The sequence below is a fragment of the Trachurus trachurus genome, assembly GCF_905171665.1.
Source record: "Trachurus trachurus genome assembly, chromosome: 5".
Taxonomy (NCBI): Eukaryota; Metazoa; Chordata; class Actinopteri; order Carangiformes; family Carangidae; genus Trachurus; species Trachurus trachurus.
In genome coordinates this window covers 2,822,636-2,841,561 of record NC_139896.1, presented here as the reverse complement: position 1 = coordinate 2,841,561, position 18,926 = coordinate 2,822,636, and the positions used below count along the sequence as shown (strand labels likewise).

Below are 18,926 nucleotides of genomic sequence, written 5' to 3'. Positions count from 1 at the left end.
ACACTACCCATACACTTCCAGTGTTTCAGCTAAGCTAATTACGGGCGATACGGCTCTATCTCCCTCGTTACTGCACGCACAGTGGAAAGGATGGTGTCTATCTGCTGGTCATGGACTCAGGAGTGAGGCAAGACACGAAAAAAAAATGTTGGCATATCCCTTTAAAAACCAGTGGTTTCCTGTCTGGTTAGCAGCTGCACTTTGTCATGAGAAGAGAGAGGATCGTAACAGACGTAGCACACGTTAACAGCCGCGGTCGGTCGATAATGATGTTTCATTCTGACTTTTCTTCACTTATGCAGCCATATCAATGCAAATGCAATGAATTCATCTCTAAAGAATTGATGAATTGCTTCATTAAACTCTACTGAAGTCTACTACAGTAGATGTCTGGGAAGGTGAAATCTGAGAAACGACTTTGGATGTGAAGGATATTCAGCGTAGAAACTGGACCTCTCTGATATCCAAACATAAATAATGCAAGCACAGTGCAATAATAACACAGCTCCTCCCATAAGGTAATAAAAAAAAGTGTCTGCATGGTGTGTGTGTTTCTGTGTGTGTGTGTCTCTGTGTGTGTGTGTGCATGCTAGCTCGGGGGCTTAATATCTCCAGTCATTGGCTGCAGGCACAACTCTGCAGCAGGAGAACATGTCGTCCTGCATCTCCTCGTCTCCCCAGAGGAGAAACTCTGTCTCTGCTCCTGTGCTAGTTTTCCTGCTCTGGACCTCGACGGCTGCTTCGTCTTTTTCTTTTTCTTATTATTCTTCTTCCTCCAGCTCAGGATTTAAACTAACATCTTAATTTCTATAAGCACAACGTAGCCTTTTTCATATTCAGAGAACAAAACCGGATATTGACGGCTGGCTAAAACGACAAAACTTTCTTTTTGGATGAAGAATGAATAATAAAAATGTATCAATTATCATCAGAAGATTAAAATGAACAAATTATTGGTCGTTTTTTACAGCTACAAAATCAAACTCGTGTTTTTACTCTTTTCTTCTTCTAAAGATCTAGAGGAATATCTTCAGCTTTCAGTTGTCTGCACTTGTTTTTATTTATCATTTTTAATCTTTATTGATATTTCTATAGGAATTATCTTTATTCATTTTTGTTTATCTTATTTTTCAGATTCAGATTCAGATTGCTTTGCTCTATTTTATGATTTTTATGATTTTTAAAGTGTAAATTGTCTTTGAGCATCTGTAAAACAGTCCTCGACTTAACAAGACAAACCTTTATAGGCTATTATATATTTTTCAATGTGATGACAGTTGTCGGGTAGTTTACTAATGTTTCCAGGCATCTGTCAGTCAAGTTTGAATTAATAGTGCAAATGTTTCTATTAGTTGTTCTTTAGTTGTGATTTCAGTTTTCAGAGGCCCTAAATGTCAAAATATCTGAATCTGTAGGTTTTAACTCAAAACTTCCCTCCACAATAAAAGCCTGTTATAAAAAAGTAGAGGTGAATAACGTCGCTGGAAGATTTAGATTTTCCGTTTTCTCTGCACGTTTTATCAGGACGAGTCTCTTCTAGAAACGTTCAGGAGATTTTCAGTGTGTAATAACAAAACAACATGATTGTGCACTCAAGTTAAACCACAGATATAGATTTCATTTCCCATTTCTGTTTTCATAAGAACACATAACACAACAATAGTAACAACTGCAGCTACATGGGATGTTTCCATTAGAAAGGCACGCTTTTTTTTTCTCAGTTTTCTTTCTTTTTTTTACTAGAATCTTTTATAAAAATGTGTATTGTTTTGTTTTTTAGGCTCCAGCTGGAGAAGAGGAGGATCATGGGATTGTGATTCCCGCCTTGTGCTCATCATCAATGGGAACATCCTCCACTAACTGCAGTTATTCATCATCATCATGACGGTCGGCATCCATCAAATCAAACTGAACATGGCAGCAGCGCCACAAACAACGAGCAGCCAGAAGAACCGGGACCGGGCTCAGTCAGAGGAGGCAGGAAGCGAAGAGGAGAAAGAGAGGACAGGCGAGGAGGAAGAGTCGGTGGTGAGGAGGAGGAGGAGGAGGAGGAGGAGGAGGAGGAGGAGGAGGCAGTAGGTGGAGGAGGAGGAGGAGGAGGAAGAGGAGGGGCAATGAGAGGTGGCATGCAGGTCATTTAAACGCCAAGGCTGAAGGAATCGACTCTGTGTCAGCATCACTTTGTCTGTAAACGGTGATGGTGACCTTTGGTTTAACTGAAGAACCGTTCCCATCCCAGGCACCTGCAGCTCCTCTGCTCCTCTGCTCCTCACTGTGTCGGTGTCGGTGTCGGTGTCGGTGCCCAGAGCCCAGAGCTCAGCTTTATTCTACTGTACTGACTTCATAATCAGTCCCTCCAGAAAAACGGGATCATGCAATCGCATAATCAGACAATACCGCAAAAATGTCGTGCAAAATGCGTGCATGATTTCATAATCCCTGCATTTTTTTTTTTCTTTTTTTTTTACAAAAAAGTCACATATATCTTTGCAGTTAGTTGAAAAATGTTTCGGAGGGAGCAGCCATTTTCCCCCTGTTGCTGTGGGAAAATTATGAAGTGACTGTAAATTACGCGATATGAAACATTATGGCCTCATTATCGTGAGAAGATAAATGAAACCTGGGAAAAAGCTCAGAGCAAACAAACAAACAAAAACCCCTCAATGAGTGAGACAAATCAGTCTCATTTGTTGGTTTTCAATAAAACAAGATGAAACTATGCAAGTCCGGTCGCTTATTCCCATAGACTGTAAAAAGAATGGACGTAGCACCCGTGACGTCACCCATTGGTTTGGGGGAGTCTGTTTTGTGATCCTACAACACTGCAAAAACCCCAAATCTTTCCAAGAATATTTGTCTTATTTCTTGTCAAAATGTCTAATTTCTACTCAATACTAATCTCTTTCCACTTAAAATAAGACTCATCACCTAAAAATGATCTTGTTTTCAGATCATTTTCACTTGTTTCAAACAAATTTTCACTTTAAATAAGGAGAAAAAGCTGCCAGTGAAAGCAGGTTTTTTGTGCTTGTAAAGAAGAACTTGCTCCACTGTCAGATTTTTCTACTTATTTCAAGTGAAAATCTGCTTGAAAGAAGTAAAAAGTGTCTAAAGCTGCTTTTAATGTGATGAGTCTTATTTTAAGTATAGGTAATGAGATTGTTTCGACTAGAAATAAGACAAATGTTCTCGGTAAGAGTTTGAGTTTTTGCAGCGTACGGGCATTTGAACTGCGCCATCTTGGATTTTAGTGGGAGTCTACTTTCCATATTTGGAGGAGATGCTGCAACTGTCTATGAACCTGTCACTCAACGTAACCACCCCCCGTTTATGTACGAATTTTAAGCCTAAATGACACTAAAACGGTGTTCACGGAGGTGGAAACTATCGGTAGAGACCAAAAACAAAAAATGTACCAGGCCGTAAATATGTTTTTTTTAAGCTGTAAAGTCGGCTGTTTTAACATGGGGGTCAATGGAGAATTGCTCACTTCTTGTCCCAGCCCCTAGAGGCCGCCGGATGAACTGCAGCTTTTTGAACGCAAATATGTTGAACCCACAACTCCCCCCTTGCTTATTCCCTATTTTGTTCGCTTTTGTTTTGCGGATTACAGGGCGTGTTTGTGTCGTAGCGCCGTAAAGCAGTTGATGTTTGTGACGAGACGAGAGCTTACCATCACAATTACTCTACTAAAGCTGGTTAATAAAGCTGAAAATCTTGCATAGTTCCTCTTTAAGGTTGTAGCAGAGTGAGAAGACTTCATCAGATCACATTTTTTGCCATCTCCTGCAATTTCATTGTGTAAAGTTGCAAAAATCCCCATTGCATTTTTTTTTTAAAGAATCAAGATTTTTTTTGCCCTACAACAAATCACAAAAGAAAAAACTCGGCATCTTTCTGGAAGGACTGAATGTTAACTGTTTCACTAGCATTTCAAGTGGATCTAACCCAGAAGTTTCTGTGTGATTTTCACCAGAAAAAATAATAATTTAATTTGACAAATATTCACAGAATTATTTTTTTTTTTTTTTTTGGCTAATCTATGATATTTATCTATTATTTATGTTTCCTTTACACTCCCAGGATGGACAAAGATCTTCAAATAAATAAAGAAAGATAAAGAAATTAAAACCAACAAATAAAAATGAAACAAAATAAAATAAAAAATCTGAATCAAATAATTCTTAAACCTAAAAAGAAAACAAACTGAGAAGGAAAAAAGCCTCTTTATAAAGCCAAACTTGTAAAAGCATGTGTCTCAAAGCTTCATGCAGCGTCACTGTGTTTTCTCACATTAGGCTTGGCAGTCTCAGGGAATTAAACGTCTTAAGACATAAAAAAGGCAGCGTCACGGACTCTGAGAGGAGAATTTGGATCAGTATGTGATCATGTTTTTACGTTTTTAAGTTCAACAACATCTCAGCTCCTGCTCCGTATCATGACATGGTTTGGGAAGTTGATATATATATATATCGTATATATATATATATTTGACTTATAGTTGTAGCTACAGGAGCTGTGAGCCCAGCAGACTGCCAGTAGACTGCTAAGCCTATCAAAAATGTTTTGCTACCATTTTTGATTTTTATAAAACAAAAGTAAAAAAGAAGAAAATATATATAAAACATACTCTTTTTTTTTTTTTAGTAGTAGAGATGAAGACAGCTAATAGGTGAATTATACTCAGCCTTAGTGTTTAAATGGGAATCTCACCTGGAATGACTGAAATAGTTTTCAATGCTCGGAGAACCCTGAACGTTCTCAGCGCCGAGACATTCCCAAGGTCCACAAACTCTGTTACATATCTGCAACAAGGTAGGATGACACACAGAACAGAACCCCATGACACACAACACACACACAAGAACAGCAACAACAACAACAACTACAACAACTACAACAACACACGCACGCACGCACGCACACGCAATGTACGCGCAAGAGCACGACAACCACCACCAGCACCACCAGCACCACCGAGGACCGGGAAGGGACACCACGGTGAGAGAGAGAGCGCCTGTCCGACCAAGTGGGAAGAGAAACGAAGGAAGGAAGGAAGGAAGGAAGAAGAGGAGGCAGAGGAGGAAGAGGAGGAAGAGGGACTGGAACAAAACCACACCTAACATCAACCCCGGGACTCGCCCCCCCCACCCGCAAAAAAAACACAGACACCTGCAGGACTGTCTTACCTGGGATAACTGAAATTGTTTTCAAAGCCCTCAGAACCCTGAACGTACGCAGAGCTGACACATTGCCTAGGTTTACAAACTCTGTTATATACCTGCAACAAGGTGGATCAGATACAGTTAACTCAGCAGCCGTCCCACACAGGTACACGTACAGGAAAGAGGTAGATAGTTAGTTAGAAGAGATGAGTTAACATTATATATATGTAATACGGGAGGGGATACACCAACATTTTTTTTTACGTGTCTTGTCTCACTCCCGAGTCCATGACCAGCACATGCACTGCAAAAACTCAAAATCTTTCCAAGAATATTTGTCATATTTCTTGTAAAAACGTCTCATTTCTAGTCAAAACGAATCTCTTTCTACTTAAAATTAGACCCATCACCTAAAAATGAACTTGTTTTTAGATCATTTTCACTTGTTTCAAACAAATTTTCACTTGAAATAAGTAGAAAAATCTGCCAGTGAAAGTTTTTTGTGCTTGTAATAAGAAAGAAAAAATTTGGCCCACTTTCAGATTTTTCTACTTATTTCTAGTAAAAAAAATGCTTGAAAGAAGTAAAAAGTGTCTAAAAACAAGCTACCTTTTATGTGATTTTACGTATAATGAGATTTGTTTTGACTAGAAAATGACATTTTGACTAGAAATAAGACAAATACTCTTGGAAAGATTTTGAGTTTTTGCAGTGTAGACACCATCCTTTCGGGCAGAGCTGGCGCACCACTAACTAGCTTAGCTCAAACGCTGGAAGTGTATAGGTAGTGTTAGCCTGCCTCCACCTAAAGTCGCTAATTAGCTTAGCTCAAACACTGGAAGTGTATGGGTAGTGTTAGCCTGCCTCCACCTAAAGTCGCTAATTAGCTTAGCTCAAACACTGGAAGTGTATGGGTAGTGTTAGCCTGCCTCCACCTAAAGTCGCTAATTAGCTTAGCTCAAACACTGGAAGTGTATGGGTAGTGTTAGCCTGCCTCCACCTAAAGTCAATAATTAGCTTAGCTCAAACACTGGAAGTGTATGGGTAGTGTTAGCCTGCCTCCACCTAAAGTCATCAGAGAAACTCTTCAGCAACTCTAAACGGAAACCAGCGGGCCGATCTTCGTCTCAGAGCTGACAAAACTCTCCGGTAAGGCATCTTGAGCGGTCAAATGCCGCTAACAGGACCAGATCGGTCAAAACGGAGGGTTCAAGCAAAGACTCTTTATTTTGGTTCAAGCTAGTTACATCGAGGGTAGGTTAGCTTACTATTTCAAAGTAAAAGCACAAATTCTATCGTCATGGTTTTCTGTATGTAAAGGGAAACGGGTGTTTTATTTTGTGAAAGTAACCGGAAGTGCGTTGGTCACAACGGCTAGCTTGAGTAGCGCCGAATTCGTCCGAACAAAATTGTAAACAGCTGCTATTTAGACAAATTAACGACACACTGCTGATCTAAACGGCTACTTTCTCACCTAAACATGTTTGAAATGTGGATAAAGTGATATATTTACAGAGTTTAGAGCTAAAATTAAATCAGCTTCTGACTGCTGATTTCAGCTCGGGTAGGAGGCAGGCTAACACTACCTATACACTTCCAGCGTTTGAGCTAAGCTAATTACGGGCGATACGGCTCTATCTCCCTCGTTACTGCACGCACAGTCGAAAGGACGGTGTCTATCTGCTGGTCATGGACTCGGGAGTGAGGCAAGACATGGGGAAAAAAAATTGGCGTATCCCTTTAATCACTCAAGCTGCTGCAGGCAAATCTGTTTGGGCTTACACAGGTGCATCTCAATAAAAGGAGAATATCATGGATGTCTGCAGCTCATGAAAACCTCTGCAGGTGTTAACTAGGTGTTAATTAGCTGATTAAAGTGTGACATCATTAGACTGAATTGTGAAGAAATAAAGACATGAAACATTTCAGTCTGTGTGTGATGATGAATCTATATATTAGGCTAAATATGTGTTAATGTGAACAGTTCATCAAGTGGAAGATGAAATGATCTCCAAAAGACATAAAGTTAAGAAAGAAACACTCTTTTTTTTCAATATTTTCATCAATATCAGTGTATTATTGTAGTTTTCTACAGTTTCAGAGTGAAAAAGGGAAACAAAGCAGCAGCCTGCAAAAGACTACTAGCTAGGCTACTAACTATGCAGGGGGCCCAGACCTTTTCCTCTTCTGTCAAAAATGTAAAAGATGAAAATAAAAATATATATGATTTAAAATGTAAAGGCAATGTGCCATCTGTATCTTTATGTCTTTTGGAGATCATTTCATCTTCCACTTGCAAACTTTTGCATGACACTGTAAAACCACTGAATTAAATTAACTTTTCCATGATATTCTGATTCATTGAGCTCCATCTGTAATAGTTTTTTCTATTGATATTTAATTTTTTTTTAAACAATGATCAAATTCAACATTGAGAAAAAGGAGAAAGAGGAGTTTAATAATAATTTGCTGTAGCTCTGTGTGTAGCTACAACCTGTCAGTCACTCAGGTGTAACTCAGTCCAGTTTCTGCTACGAATCCATGAAAGGAAAAAAAACAAAACACAGAAACTTGAAGTTGTTGTTCAGGAACAAAAACTTCATCAGCAACGACCAGACTGAGCTCACAAAGTGGTGACAGATGTTAAAATGTAGGAAAGATGTTAAAAAGTAGGAAAGAGTACTTTTGGTTGAGTTTTTGCCCACAGCAGCTTTTTCTCTGAGTGTTTTCATCGACCCCGGCAGACAAGAAGAACGACAAACTCGTTGTTAAAGGGTTAAATCAAAGAGAAAAACACATGTGGACAGATGTGTGTTAGTGTTAGGACTCTCCCACCGCACCACCATGGAACATGTAAGTTAGTCATTGACCTTGTCCAGCTGTCATTAAAGGGATAGTTCAACCTTTTTGGCAAATTGGCCCATTGCTATAATCCCTATAGTCATACTGTAGCAGTAGGTTCGTTACCTTTAATCGTCGTTGCAAGCGTTTTTGAGTTGTTGGATTGTGTATTTGAGGAGTTTGATGAGGGAAACCAAGAAATCCCATAATGAGCCTCCGTAGCGTAGCTCTGAGCAGCTCGCGGCTCTGCTCCACCGTTCTAAAAATAGCTTGCACCGACAATTAAAGGTAACAAACCTACTGCTACAGTATGACTATAGGGATTATAGCAATAGGCCAATTTGCCAAAAAAGGTTGAACTATCTCTTTAAGATGTCCTAAGATGTTTAGCTTAACTTTGGGTTTGTAACATTTTGTACCAAAAATTAAAAACTTCAACATTTAGCCAAAGTTTTTTGTGGCTTCAAATGGAACTGAATCAGAAATGCGTCATCCAGCTGTTACAGATGTGAAATGGCCAAAAATTTGACATAGCTACTGCTGTAAAGTAAAGTGTTATATATATATATAATAAAGTGTTTGTGGTGATTTTTTGTACACTCTGCACTACTTGTATGTTTGCACTATTATTACACTTTTGTGATTGTATTGTAATATGCTGCACAGCACACTGAGTTTGCCTTGTGCATGAAAAAAACACTCTATAAATAAAGTTTGATTTGATTTGATTTGATGACGTAATCTGAAGCTTCTTCTCCTGTGTCTTAAACAGGAAGTTCTGTCTGGTGGTTATCACTCTAACTCTTTAACTTTACTGTTAGATGATAAATACCATGATATCTGTGTGTGTCGTCGTCGTGGTGACATCATGCTTTTGACTGCAGCGCTTTGTCACACTTTGATTTATCGTACATGATATGGAATGAGGAGTTGAGATACTTACGCCATTGAAATGACCATGAAGTCCAGCCAGTTCCACGGGTCTCTGAGAAACGTGAACCCGTCTATACAGAAGCCTCGGGCCACTATTTTTGTGAGTGACTCAAACGTATAGATACCCGTGAAGGTATACCTTTAGAATAAAAGAAAAAAGAAAAAGAAGAAAGACGAAAGAAAGACAACAGTGAAAATGTGGCCAACACACAAAATAAAGTAATAACAACATGAAGATGTGTACTTACTCTACTTGTTTGGACCACTCCGGGGGGTCACTAAATGTCATGAATATACAGTTGGTCAAAATCGTACACATGATGATCATGCTGAATAACGTGGAGGAGAGGAGTTAAGGAAAGTTTGAACAGTTCTTCAGACATTCACAAAAACATCCTTTAAATTCACCAATAAAAAACTGAAGTAAACTTAGCTTTACTCACTATTCACTGATATAATATAGAACAACATGTTTTAAAACCCTGCACCTGGGCCCAGTTGTTCAAAAGGTGTAATCTGGATAAAAAATATTTCTTTTGCTATCCAGGATCATGTAATCTGTCCCAGTTGTTCAAAGTAAAGTAGGATTGGATCAGTCTGATCCAGATCAAAACTTTTCAAGATTACCAAATCTGGATAATGAGTGCTCTATGGGACTGTGCATCACAATGAAGGCTGATTGTTGATTTCTGTGCTCATGGTTGTTCCTTCAATGTCTTTTAAACAGCCAGACCTGATCTGGTTGGGCTGTTAAAATCCATTTAAAAAAAGCAAATATACAGTAGCCTACATTAGTGAAATTGTGAATATTTCCCCATGTGTTTCAAATTCAAACTTCAAATTTAATTGAATTCAATTTTGAGGAAAAGTAATTGGGGAAATGTTTTTCAGTTTTAGAATATTCAAAAGTTAACTTTATTTACTAATCACTGTTAGGGCTTAAAAAAAAGGTGCAAAACATAAATCAATAAATGTATATATATGAATATTGTTTATTTGACCAGTTTGAATCACATTTTGTTCTGCTGGGATCAGAATAATCCTGGGGGTTTTTTTGGATCAAAGTCTTCCCGATCCTACTGAAAAGTAAAGACAAACTGAGGGTTTGATCCAGATGAAAACCAAGACTGGATTACGTGATCTAATCCGATCTCAGAAGAATCCGTTTTTGGTTTTGAATCGAAACAACCCATTTTCAAGATTTGATCTGATCCATTATCCAAAATCCGATCGGATTACCTTTGAACAACTGGGCCCAGATGTTCACATTCATATTCAGAGTAAAAACCACAAGACATGAGTCACTTGAAAGGATATGAGTGTATCAAAATCTTAATAGCTATTCGCCTAAGTAAATTAAAAGGGGTTAAGATGTACAAGGAGGACTCGGCACTGAAGCGGAAGAGTGTTTTCCCTTTGTTTAGGACTATGAATGTCTGTGGAGAGAAAGAGAGAAAGACAGAGAGAGAGAGGATTAATACATGGCAGGTACTGTACTGTACATTCGAGTCGAGTGTAAAAACATCATTTAAAACAAAAAGCAGGAGGCGACTGTGTTGATGTAGCTGATGTGGGTCACACGGCATCACAGGCGAGACTGGAAACTATCTGGACCCGAGTCCTTCACACTGTTAATCACGACCTCTGACCTCTAAACAGCACATTTTAAAAAATCAATGTGGTGTTGTTGGAGCTGCATCACAATCACTAAAGCTTTAGTTGACGATTAAATTGCCAGACCAATAAATTAAATTAACAACTTAATTGTCATCTTATGCCACTATTATAGAATTAAACCTGAACATAGTTTAATAAGACAGATACACCTTATGAAGAACAAGAACAAGAACAAGAAGAAAGGGGTGCAACGTGATGATGTCATTAAAAGTGGACTAGTCAAACCTCAAACAGTGGAAAACAACGAGGAAATAGTGACGGAAATATGAGATTTCGGTAACACTTGACGCCTATCTCTATAATGCATTATAACCATACTTATAATGAGTTATAATGCAGTTATAGCACTGTATAACTATAGTTATAAACACTCATAAATGATCATAATGCTTTATAACAATAATCACAACACATTATAAAGCATTTTATCATGACTTATAAGGTCAGGTATTATAATACGTCATAATTGTTATTGTTAGTAACTCACTGACAATACCCACATTTATAATGCATTATAAATATAGTTATAATTGGCTTATAAACATGTATAACTATCATTATAAACACTCAAATTATTATAATGCTTTATAACAATAAGCATAACACATTATAGAGCATAATAACTCCATTATAATACTTGACCTTATAAGCCATTATAAAATGCTAATGCTTATTGTTATAAAGCATTATGACAATTTATGAATGTTTATAATGATAGTTATACACGTTTATAAGACAATTATAACACATTATAACTATATGTATAATGCATTTTCAATGTGGTCATTGTCAGTGAGTTACTAACAATTATAACGTATTATAATACCTGACCTTATAAGTGATAAAATGCTTTATAGTGAGTTATGATTATTGTTATAAAGCATTATGATCATTTATCAGTGTTTATAGCTATAGTTATACAGTGCTATAACTGCATTATAACTTATTATAAGTATGATTATAATGCGTTATAGAGATAGGCGTCAAGTAAAGTGTTACAGAGAGTTATTTTCATCCAGCTGTTTTTATACATATGAATGGAAACCATTGAACCACTATGTCATACTTATGACAGGCTGAGCTGTAGCATGTTTCGGGTTTCATCATACCCATAATAACTTTTGGGATATTCTGAAAAAACGTAAAAGAAGCCGACAAAAACCAATGATCAGCGCTAACTTCAACACAGATGACTGCAAGAAAACTTATGAAGCCAAACTTATAATGACCCTATGCAGTATGTTATGTTTGAACATTTACACAAACTTGATTACCATTTGTTCTGCATTGCATACATACACAACACATACACTATAGCAGTAACAAAGGCAAACATTCAAGAGAAGAGAAAGAAAGAAAGAAAGTGCGCGGTGCAATAAATAGTTTAAAATACTCATAATATAAGTTCAAATAAAAACATACTGAAAACTAAAAGAAAAAGCAAGAGATGTTGGTATAAGCCAGCAGGTGGACAGGCAAACCGGATGTAATTGACAAGTTTAGTTTAATAAAGGGAATTCTCAGTGTGGGATAATAATTATCACAATATAAAACAAAAAAACCCACTTCTGAATATAAAAGGCGTGTCCTAAATGAGCACAAACTACACCGAGGAAAAGGCAGCTGTCTCTGCTCAGATCAGAATTAGAGACATTTAAGAGTTTCTAGAAACACCGGGTTGGTTTCATGTCACCAGAAGCCCTGCACCTTTTGGACCAAACCCCCCCCCCCCAACAAAATCTAATTGTTCACTGATCACAAGATTAAGTTCTGCTGTGTTCTCCTCCACCAGGAGAAAGAGGACGCTGCAGGAAGGAGTGAAAACTCTTCAGGATAGAAGTGAAAAAGTCCTTCAACTTAACCTTGAAACGCCCTTTATGCTTTATGTTTCATTGTAAAAAGGTTTGTATGTTCTGTATATCTGGAAAACAGGATGGGTGGGGTCCCTGATGAACCCTGTGTCGCTGCATTTATCTATATCGATATCTACCTTAAAGGGATAGTTCAACATTTTGGCAAATTCTCCTATTACCATAATCCCTATAGTCATAGCAGTAGGTTCATCACCTTTAATTATCAGTGCATGTTGTTTTGAGATGGGCGGGGCAGAGCCGTGAGCTGCTCAGAGCTACGCTACGGAGGCTCATCATGGGATTTCTTGGTTTCCCTCATCAAACTCATCAAATACACAATCCAACAACTCCACAACGCTCTGGTGGACAAGTTGTGACCTGCACATTCACCACGCTATGAGATAATAACACAACGTTACCACACAGAGTTGTTTTAGAGGGAAACGCAGCCGGAACTACATTCCAGACTCGGCTGCTGGGCGGAGGGATTTCAAAACGGAAAGTAGGCTAGTTGTGAGTATTTGCTTCATGTGTCGTAATGTTACATAATTATACATGATTATAAAACGGAAAGGTGAAAACCGTGGTATAATGAGCATATACCACGGCTACTATTCTAAAGCCTTATCACAGCGTAGGCTATCACTCCGCCTCAGGCACGTATGACTGGTATGAATGGAAGTTGTTGTCATGTATCCAAAGATAGTTGATGTTTTTACGATGTTAAAAAACGGACTAAAGTAGTTGAATTCACATGTTTAAGGTGAACTTTGACCTCCAGAGGGTTAACAATGGTAGAGGGGACTGAGCAGTGACTTTCACCTGAAAAAAAGCGGAGGAAAAGAGGAGATGCAGAGCTACTTGGAGCTAACGTCTGGAGAGGTGGGACTATTTTTTTCACAGTGGGGGGGAGGGGCTAACAACACCTCCCTGGTTGTATCAGACGTTACAGCCTGATGATCCTGACGAGCTTTTCACCACATCATCATCATCATCAGGTTGCCGCCTTTAGGAGCAGCAGCAGCAGCAGCAGCAGCAGCAGCAGCAGCAGCAGACCGGTGCATGGGAAGCTCTCCTCACCCTCCTCCTCCTCCTCCTCATCCCTCCTCATCTTCCTCATCTTCCTCTCCCTCCTCACCCTCATCCTCCTCATCCTCCTCTCCCTCCTTCTCCCCCTCACGGCCAAATGACGCTCTTCTCTTCTTCTTCTTCTTCTCCCCCCCTAAAGTTTAAAGCTCTTACTGGAAGAGAACCGCAAATGCTGTCATCGATCAGGGGCAGATCTGCTGACTCCAGCCTCTCAACAACCACTCCCCAGCACAGCAGCCATCCCATAAACACAGCCGGGCCGAGTGGGGCTGCATGAGCGCTGGGGTGAGGCAGAGGCAGAGGCATGCAGCACTGTGTGTATGTGTGTGTCTAAGTCTGTTTGTGCATATATACCTGTGTATAAACAACAACATGGGGGGAGTGAGTGAGAAGAACCAGTTTAGACTCTTTATAATAAACCAGTGAGTTATTTAATGTGTGTTTCCTATTATAATGATAGAATCCATACATTCAATAACTTCAGCTGCAGTCACATCCTTCATACTGCTCTGACTTCAACTATAAACAATATGATAAATACTAGGGGTGGGAATCTTTTACTATCTCACAATTAGATTCGATTCTGAGTTTTGGGGCTACGATTCGATTCAAAATGGATTTTCGATTCAAAACGATTTGATTCCTAATGATTTCTGCTTCAGTCTGTCGTTGTGTAAAGGATCCTCATGATCTACTCCAGTCTGCTTTACAAGACAGAATGACTAAAGTGTCTTTTTCACATTTATTGAGTTTTAAACATTTATCCATGCTGAGATGGAATTGTTGAAACTGTTGCATAAAAGAAATATCACATATTGCTTAAGTAACAAAATTAAAAGTGCCTCTTTAATAAAAAAAAATAGTGCAGTTAAACATGCTGCCTTTAAGGAAATGGAGGCCGACAGCCAGCAGATTTGTTTCCTTTTTTTATTTTTTTGGGACATTTTATATTGATTCTGAATCGTATTAAATGAGAATTGCGATTCTTATGTGAATCAATTTTTTTGGCACACCCCTAATAAATAATATAAATAAACTGATATATGTTGTTACGACGGAGTATAAGGGCCACATTGAGGGAAAAAAAAAAAAAAACACAGACTTCGAGTAAAAAGTCATAACATTACGAGAATAAAGTTGTAAATTTACGTGAATAACATCGTAAATTTACGAGAATAAAGTTGTACATTTACGACTCTATTCTCGAAGTTTGTGGTTTTTTTATTTGTCAATGTGGCCCTAATACTCCGTCGTAATGTTGACAGTGACACTAGTAATAGTAACCCTAATTATTATTATCACTATTATCATTATCATTATTATTATTATAACAGTTGCTGCACTCACAGTTGTTAACCTGCTGGTGTGGGGAGCGTGTTTATCATAAAGGTAATTGCTGTTGAATATGCATAAGACTGAAAAAAATTTGTGGTTGTGGTTCACAGCGGAGAGGAAGGTGGAGGCGACCAGCAGCGTCCAGAGAGACGACGAGTGGTGTCCTGAAATCTGATGAAGGTAAAAATAGCGTCCAACGGCGTGGAGGAGGAGGGACAGAACGTATCGGTCCCATCAGGACTCTTTCTCTTTCTCTTTCTCTTTCTCTTTTATTTCTCTCTGACTCAAACTCTCTCTTCATCTCTCCTGCTCCTTTTTGCATTTCAGACTGAGAGAATCTACCTTCAACGTCCTCTTTTTTCCCTGTTAATCTACATTAAACCAACATTATACAGACGGGACAACAGCAACGACACACACACACACACACACACACACACACACACACACACACACACACACACACACACACACACACACACACACACACACAGACACACACACACACACACACACACAGACACACACACACACACAGAGGAGCTGCAGCCGAGTCCTCTCAGAGGTCGACAGAGGAGTTTTGCTGACTGAGCTCAAACAGGAAGGAGAGACTGTAAAATGAGAAATATATCATTAGCAGGTTACAGATGCCCAGCGTGCATAACTATCCTCCATTATGTTAATCAATGTAAAGCACATGGCCACATCGGAGTGCACACACACACACACAGAGCGACACACACACACATCCTTGTAAATCTATCTTTGTGAGGACAATATGTCATTGACATAATGTATTCCCTATAGCCCCTTACCCTAACCTTAACCATCCAAAACAAATGCCTAAACTTAACCATTACTCTAAACCTAATTTCTTTCTTTCTTTCTTTCTTTCTTTCTTTCTTTCTTTCTTTCTTTTTATTTATTCCAACCAAGGCAATTGTCACAATTTGACAATATCATCACAACATTTCTTCCATTGGTTGGAAGGGAGCAGGGAGAAGATATACATATTATATTGCCTGCCCTGCCCCTCACTCAATATCCAATTTTCCAAGTAATCTGTCACTGAGCAACCTAATTATAACCTAACGTTATAAACTAACGTTATAATAACCCAAGTCTAAACCCTCAAACAGCCCTTTGAAAAAGTGAGGACCGGCCAAAAAGTCCTCACTTCCCAAAAAATGTCCTCAGTCTGTTGGTTAAAAACTCGTTCTGGTCCTCACAATGTAGCATGTACAAGAACACACACACACACGAGACACACACACCATCTCATCATGGTCTTTGTCCTTCCTGAGTGTGTGAGAGAGAGTCACCGGTGGTCGTCAGGGTAACAGTCCAACATCCTGCTAAAGAGGCTTCGCTCAGTCAATGAACTCTGTCCATTTGGAAACAAGAAAATTTGTTGACGCAAACTTGGCAAAAACCAAGAGGGGGGAGGAGGGGGGCAAATATCCGTCAGGCAATTCCCTTAATTGATCGTCTGCCAGGCTGATCGATACCAATCAATGATTTATGCTCATAAAATAAGAAATGCAGGATTTCTCTCAGTAGAAAGAAAAAATGTCATGTGACATTTTAAATCAGAAACTTAAGGAATTACAAGTCTCAATTCTGTGGTGTGTCTCTTTTTCTGATTGGATGTTTAGATTATTGGTTATATGCTGTTACTTACATAATGTATGTTGTCTATTGTCGACTATTTATGGATAATTTATGTGTGTAAATCTTTTGTTATGCTTTAAATGTGTGTTTCTGCATTGTATTTTTTTTTTTTTTTTTATTGTTACACTGATCGGACCAAACATGAGAGACACACAAGTCACAGAGGAAAGAAGAGGGAGAAGAGGAAAGAGGAGGAAGAGGGGGAAGAGGAAAGAGGAGGAAGAGGAGGAGGATAGATAAGAAGGAGAAGAAGGAAGAGGAGGGAGAGAAGAAGAAGTACAAGGAGGAGAAGGAGAAGCAGAAGTAGAAAGAAGAATAAGAAGAAGAAGAAGCAGCTTCAGGCCAGAGGACGACCTTTGACCTTTGACCTCTGACCTTCATCAGCTTCTCTGTGAAGCTGCAGATCAGAGACGGTGACGTCATCACACTAACGTTTCTATCTGTCTTAACAATGATTAATTGATTTATTAATCACTCATTTCCTCCGCTTTAATTAATTTCCCAGGCAAACGGTGTAAAAAGTAGGTTGCCACACACACACACACACACACACACACACACACACACACACACACACACACACACACACACACACACACACACACACACACCAATACACACAGAGTGAATCAGATACTCTGAATCTTTTCAACATGAGTTAAAGAGTTAAACAAAGTGTATGAAGGTATATAACACACACTGATCTACCTACTCACAGCTAAATATATATATATATATACACACACATATACTAGTGTGTACACTCATGCATAAACACACACACACAGACACACTCAGCAGAGTAACGCTGCACTGTGATTGGCCTGTTTGCTGCAAAGCTGGAGAAATGTTCCTAATTCTCCACAGAGCTTTAAAGAAAAAAAGGCTCATATGCAAGAATCTGGAGGCAGAATGCAGGTGCAAGGAGCGTGTGTGTGTGTGTGTGTGTGTGTGTGTGTGTGTGTGTGTGTGTGTGTGTGTGTGTGTGTGTGTGTGTGTGTGTGTGTGTGTGTGTGTGTGTGTGTGAGGAGGAGGAACAGTGGAGCTGGGCTTGCAGCAGCAGCAGCAGCAGGAAGGTTTGGGACAGCAGCAGCAGCAGCAGCAGAGAGATGAAGAGAGAGAGGGAGAGGGAGAGAGAGGGATGAGGGGGTGGAGGGGGAGTGATGCAGAACAGAAAGAAAGCCAGAGAGCTGCAGAGGGGAGAGAGCCAAACCTGAGATGGATGGGTAGACAGAGGGAGGAGGAGGAGGAGGAGGAGGAAGATGACTGGTCGGCATGCAGCAGCAGCAGCACAGACAGAAACTGAGAAAGAGATGATGAGTGAGATCTGAGCAGAGAAACAATAAGAGTCCAACTCTCTGAACTGACCCTGAGTCTGTTGGTCTGATCTGATCTGTGTCTGATCTGTGTGTATGGACCTATTAGAAGATTACAATGATCAATAGTTTAAAGAACTGGTCGATTCATCTTTTAAAACAAAGTGACACAGTTTTGATCATTGATAAAGAGACAGAAGAACCAACATCTGCTGTGTTTTACATCAGGTGTCGGTGATCAATCAGTTACAGCCTAATAATATTTTTGGTAACACTTTACAATAAGGGTCCCTTAATTAATGTTAGTTAGTACATTATTAAGCATTAATTAACTGTTTAAAGATATGTTAACAATCATTATTATGTATTACTTAGCATTAGGAAACAAATGTATTAATGTAGCCTATTAATAAGCAGTTAATTCAATTTTTTATCATTATGTATGCATTACTCAGCATTTATTAACACATTAGTTTATATATTAATAATAATGCACTAACTAATGTTAATTAAGGGACCCTTATTGTAAAGTGTTACCATATTTTCTTTTTATCAGTTGTTCACTTTGAACCTTCAATGACCTTCAGAAACATTAAGAGTACATTTTAGGTTCAGAGAGGACAAAAAACATATATACATCACAAGATGATTTTCACAATAAAAGCATGAAGCTTTCATTTAATTTGCTGCTTTAAAGACACAACGTGTGTCAGTGGGAGCTTCTGTTTGTCTGTTTTGTTTTAATTCAATGTGTATTTCATCTTCAGAGCCTTCATGAGGACTGACTGACTGACTGGTGTTGTTACTGTATTTCTCTCTTCTTTAAACTCTCTGCAGCCAGAACTTTTAACCATAAACAGCTGTAAACTAAACTCATTTACTCCCTGTAAACCATCCTGGACCTGGACGACGGATGCGTCATCACATTCCCTCCAAACCAGGACCGAAAGGCTGAAAAAGAGCTTTTTCCCACAGGCAGCGAGGCTTATGAACATGCCATGACTTTAGTAAGGACTCTTATGGGCTTCCCTATTTATTATATTTAT

General features: G+C 38.9%; 1 protein-coding gene across 3 annotated transcripts in view; it reads right to left on the bottom strand.

The window, feature by feature from the left end:
- Positions 1-18,926, bottom strand: part of scn8ab (sodium channel, voltage gated, type VIII, alpha subunit b) — a gene marked incomplete at both ends in the record, with an annotated part of 96,871 nt that overhangs the window by 68,729 nt on the left and 9,216 nt on the right. For all 3 annotated transcript variants that reach the window (XM_083972350.1, XM_083972349.1, XM_083972351.1), the window contains 4 exons: positions 4,714-4,805; positions 8,950-9,078; positions 9,188-9,268; positions 10,245-10,375. In XM_083972350.1, coding sequence (XP_083828476.1) covers positions 4,714-4,805; positions 8,950-9,078; positions 9,188-9,268; positions 10,245-10,375 — 433 coding nt within the window. The remainder of the gene's footprint in view (positions 1-4,713; positions 4,806-8,949; positions 9,079-9,187; positions 9,269-10,244; positions 10,376-18,926) is intronic.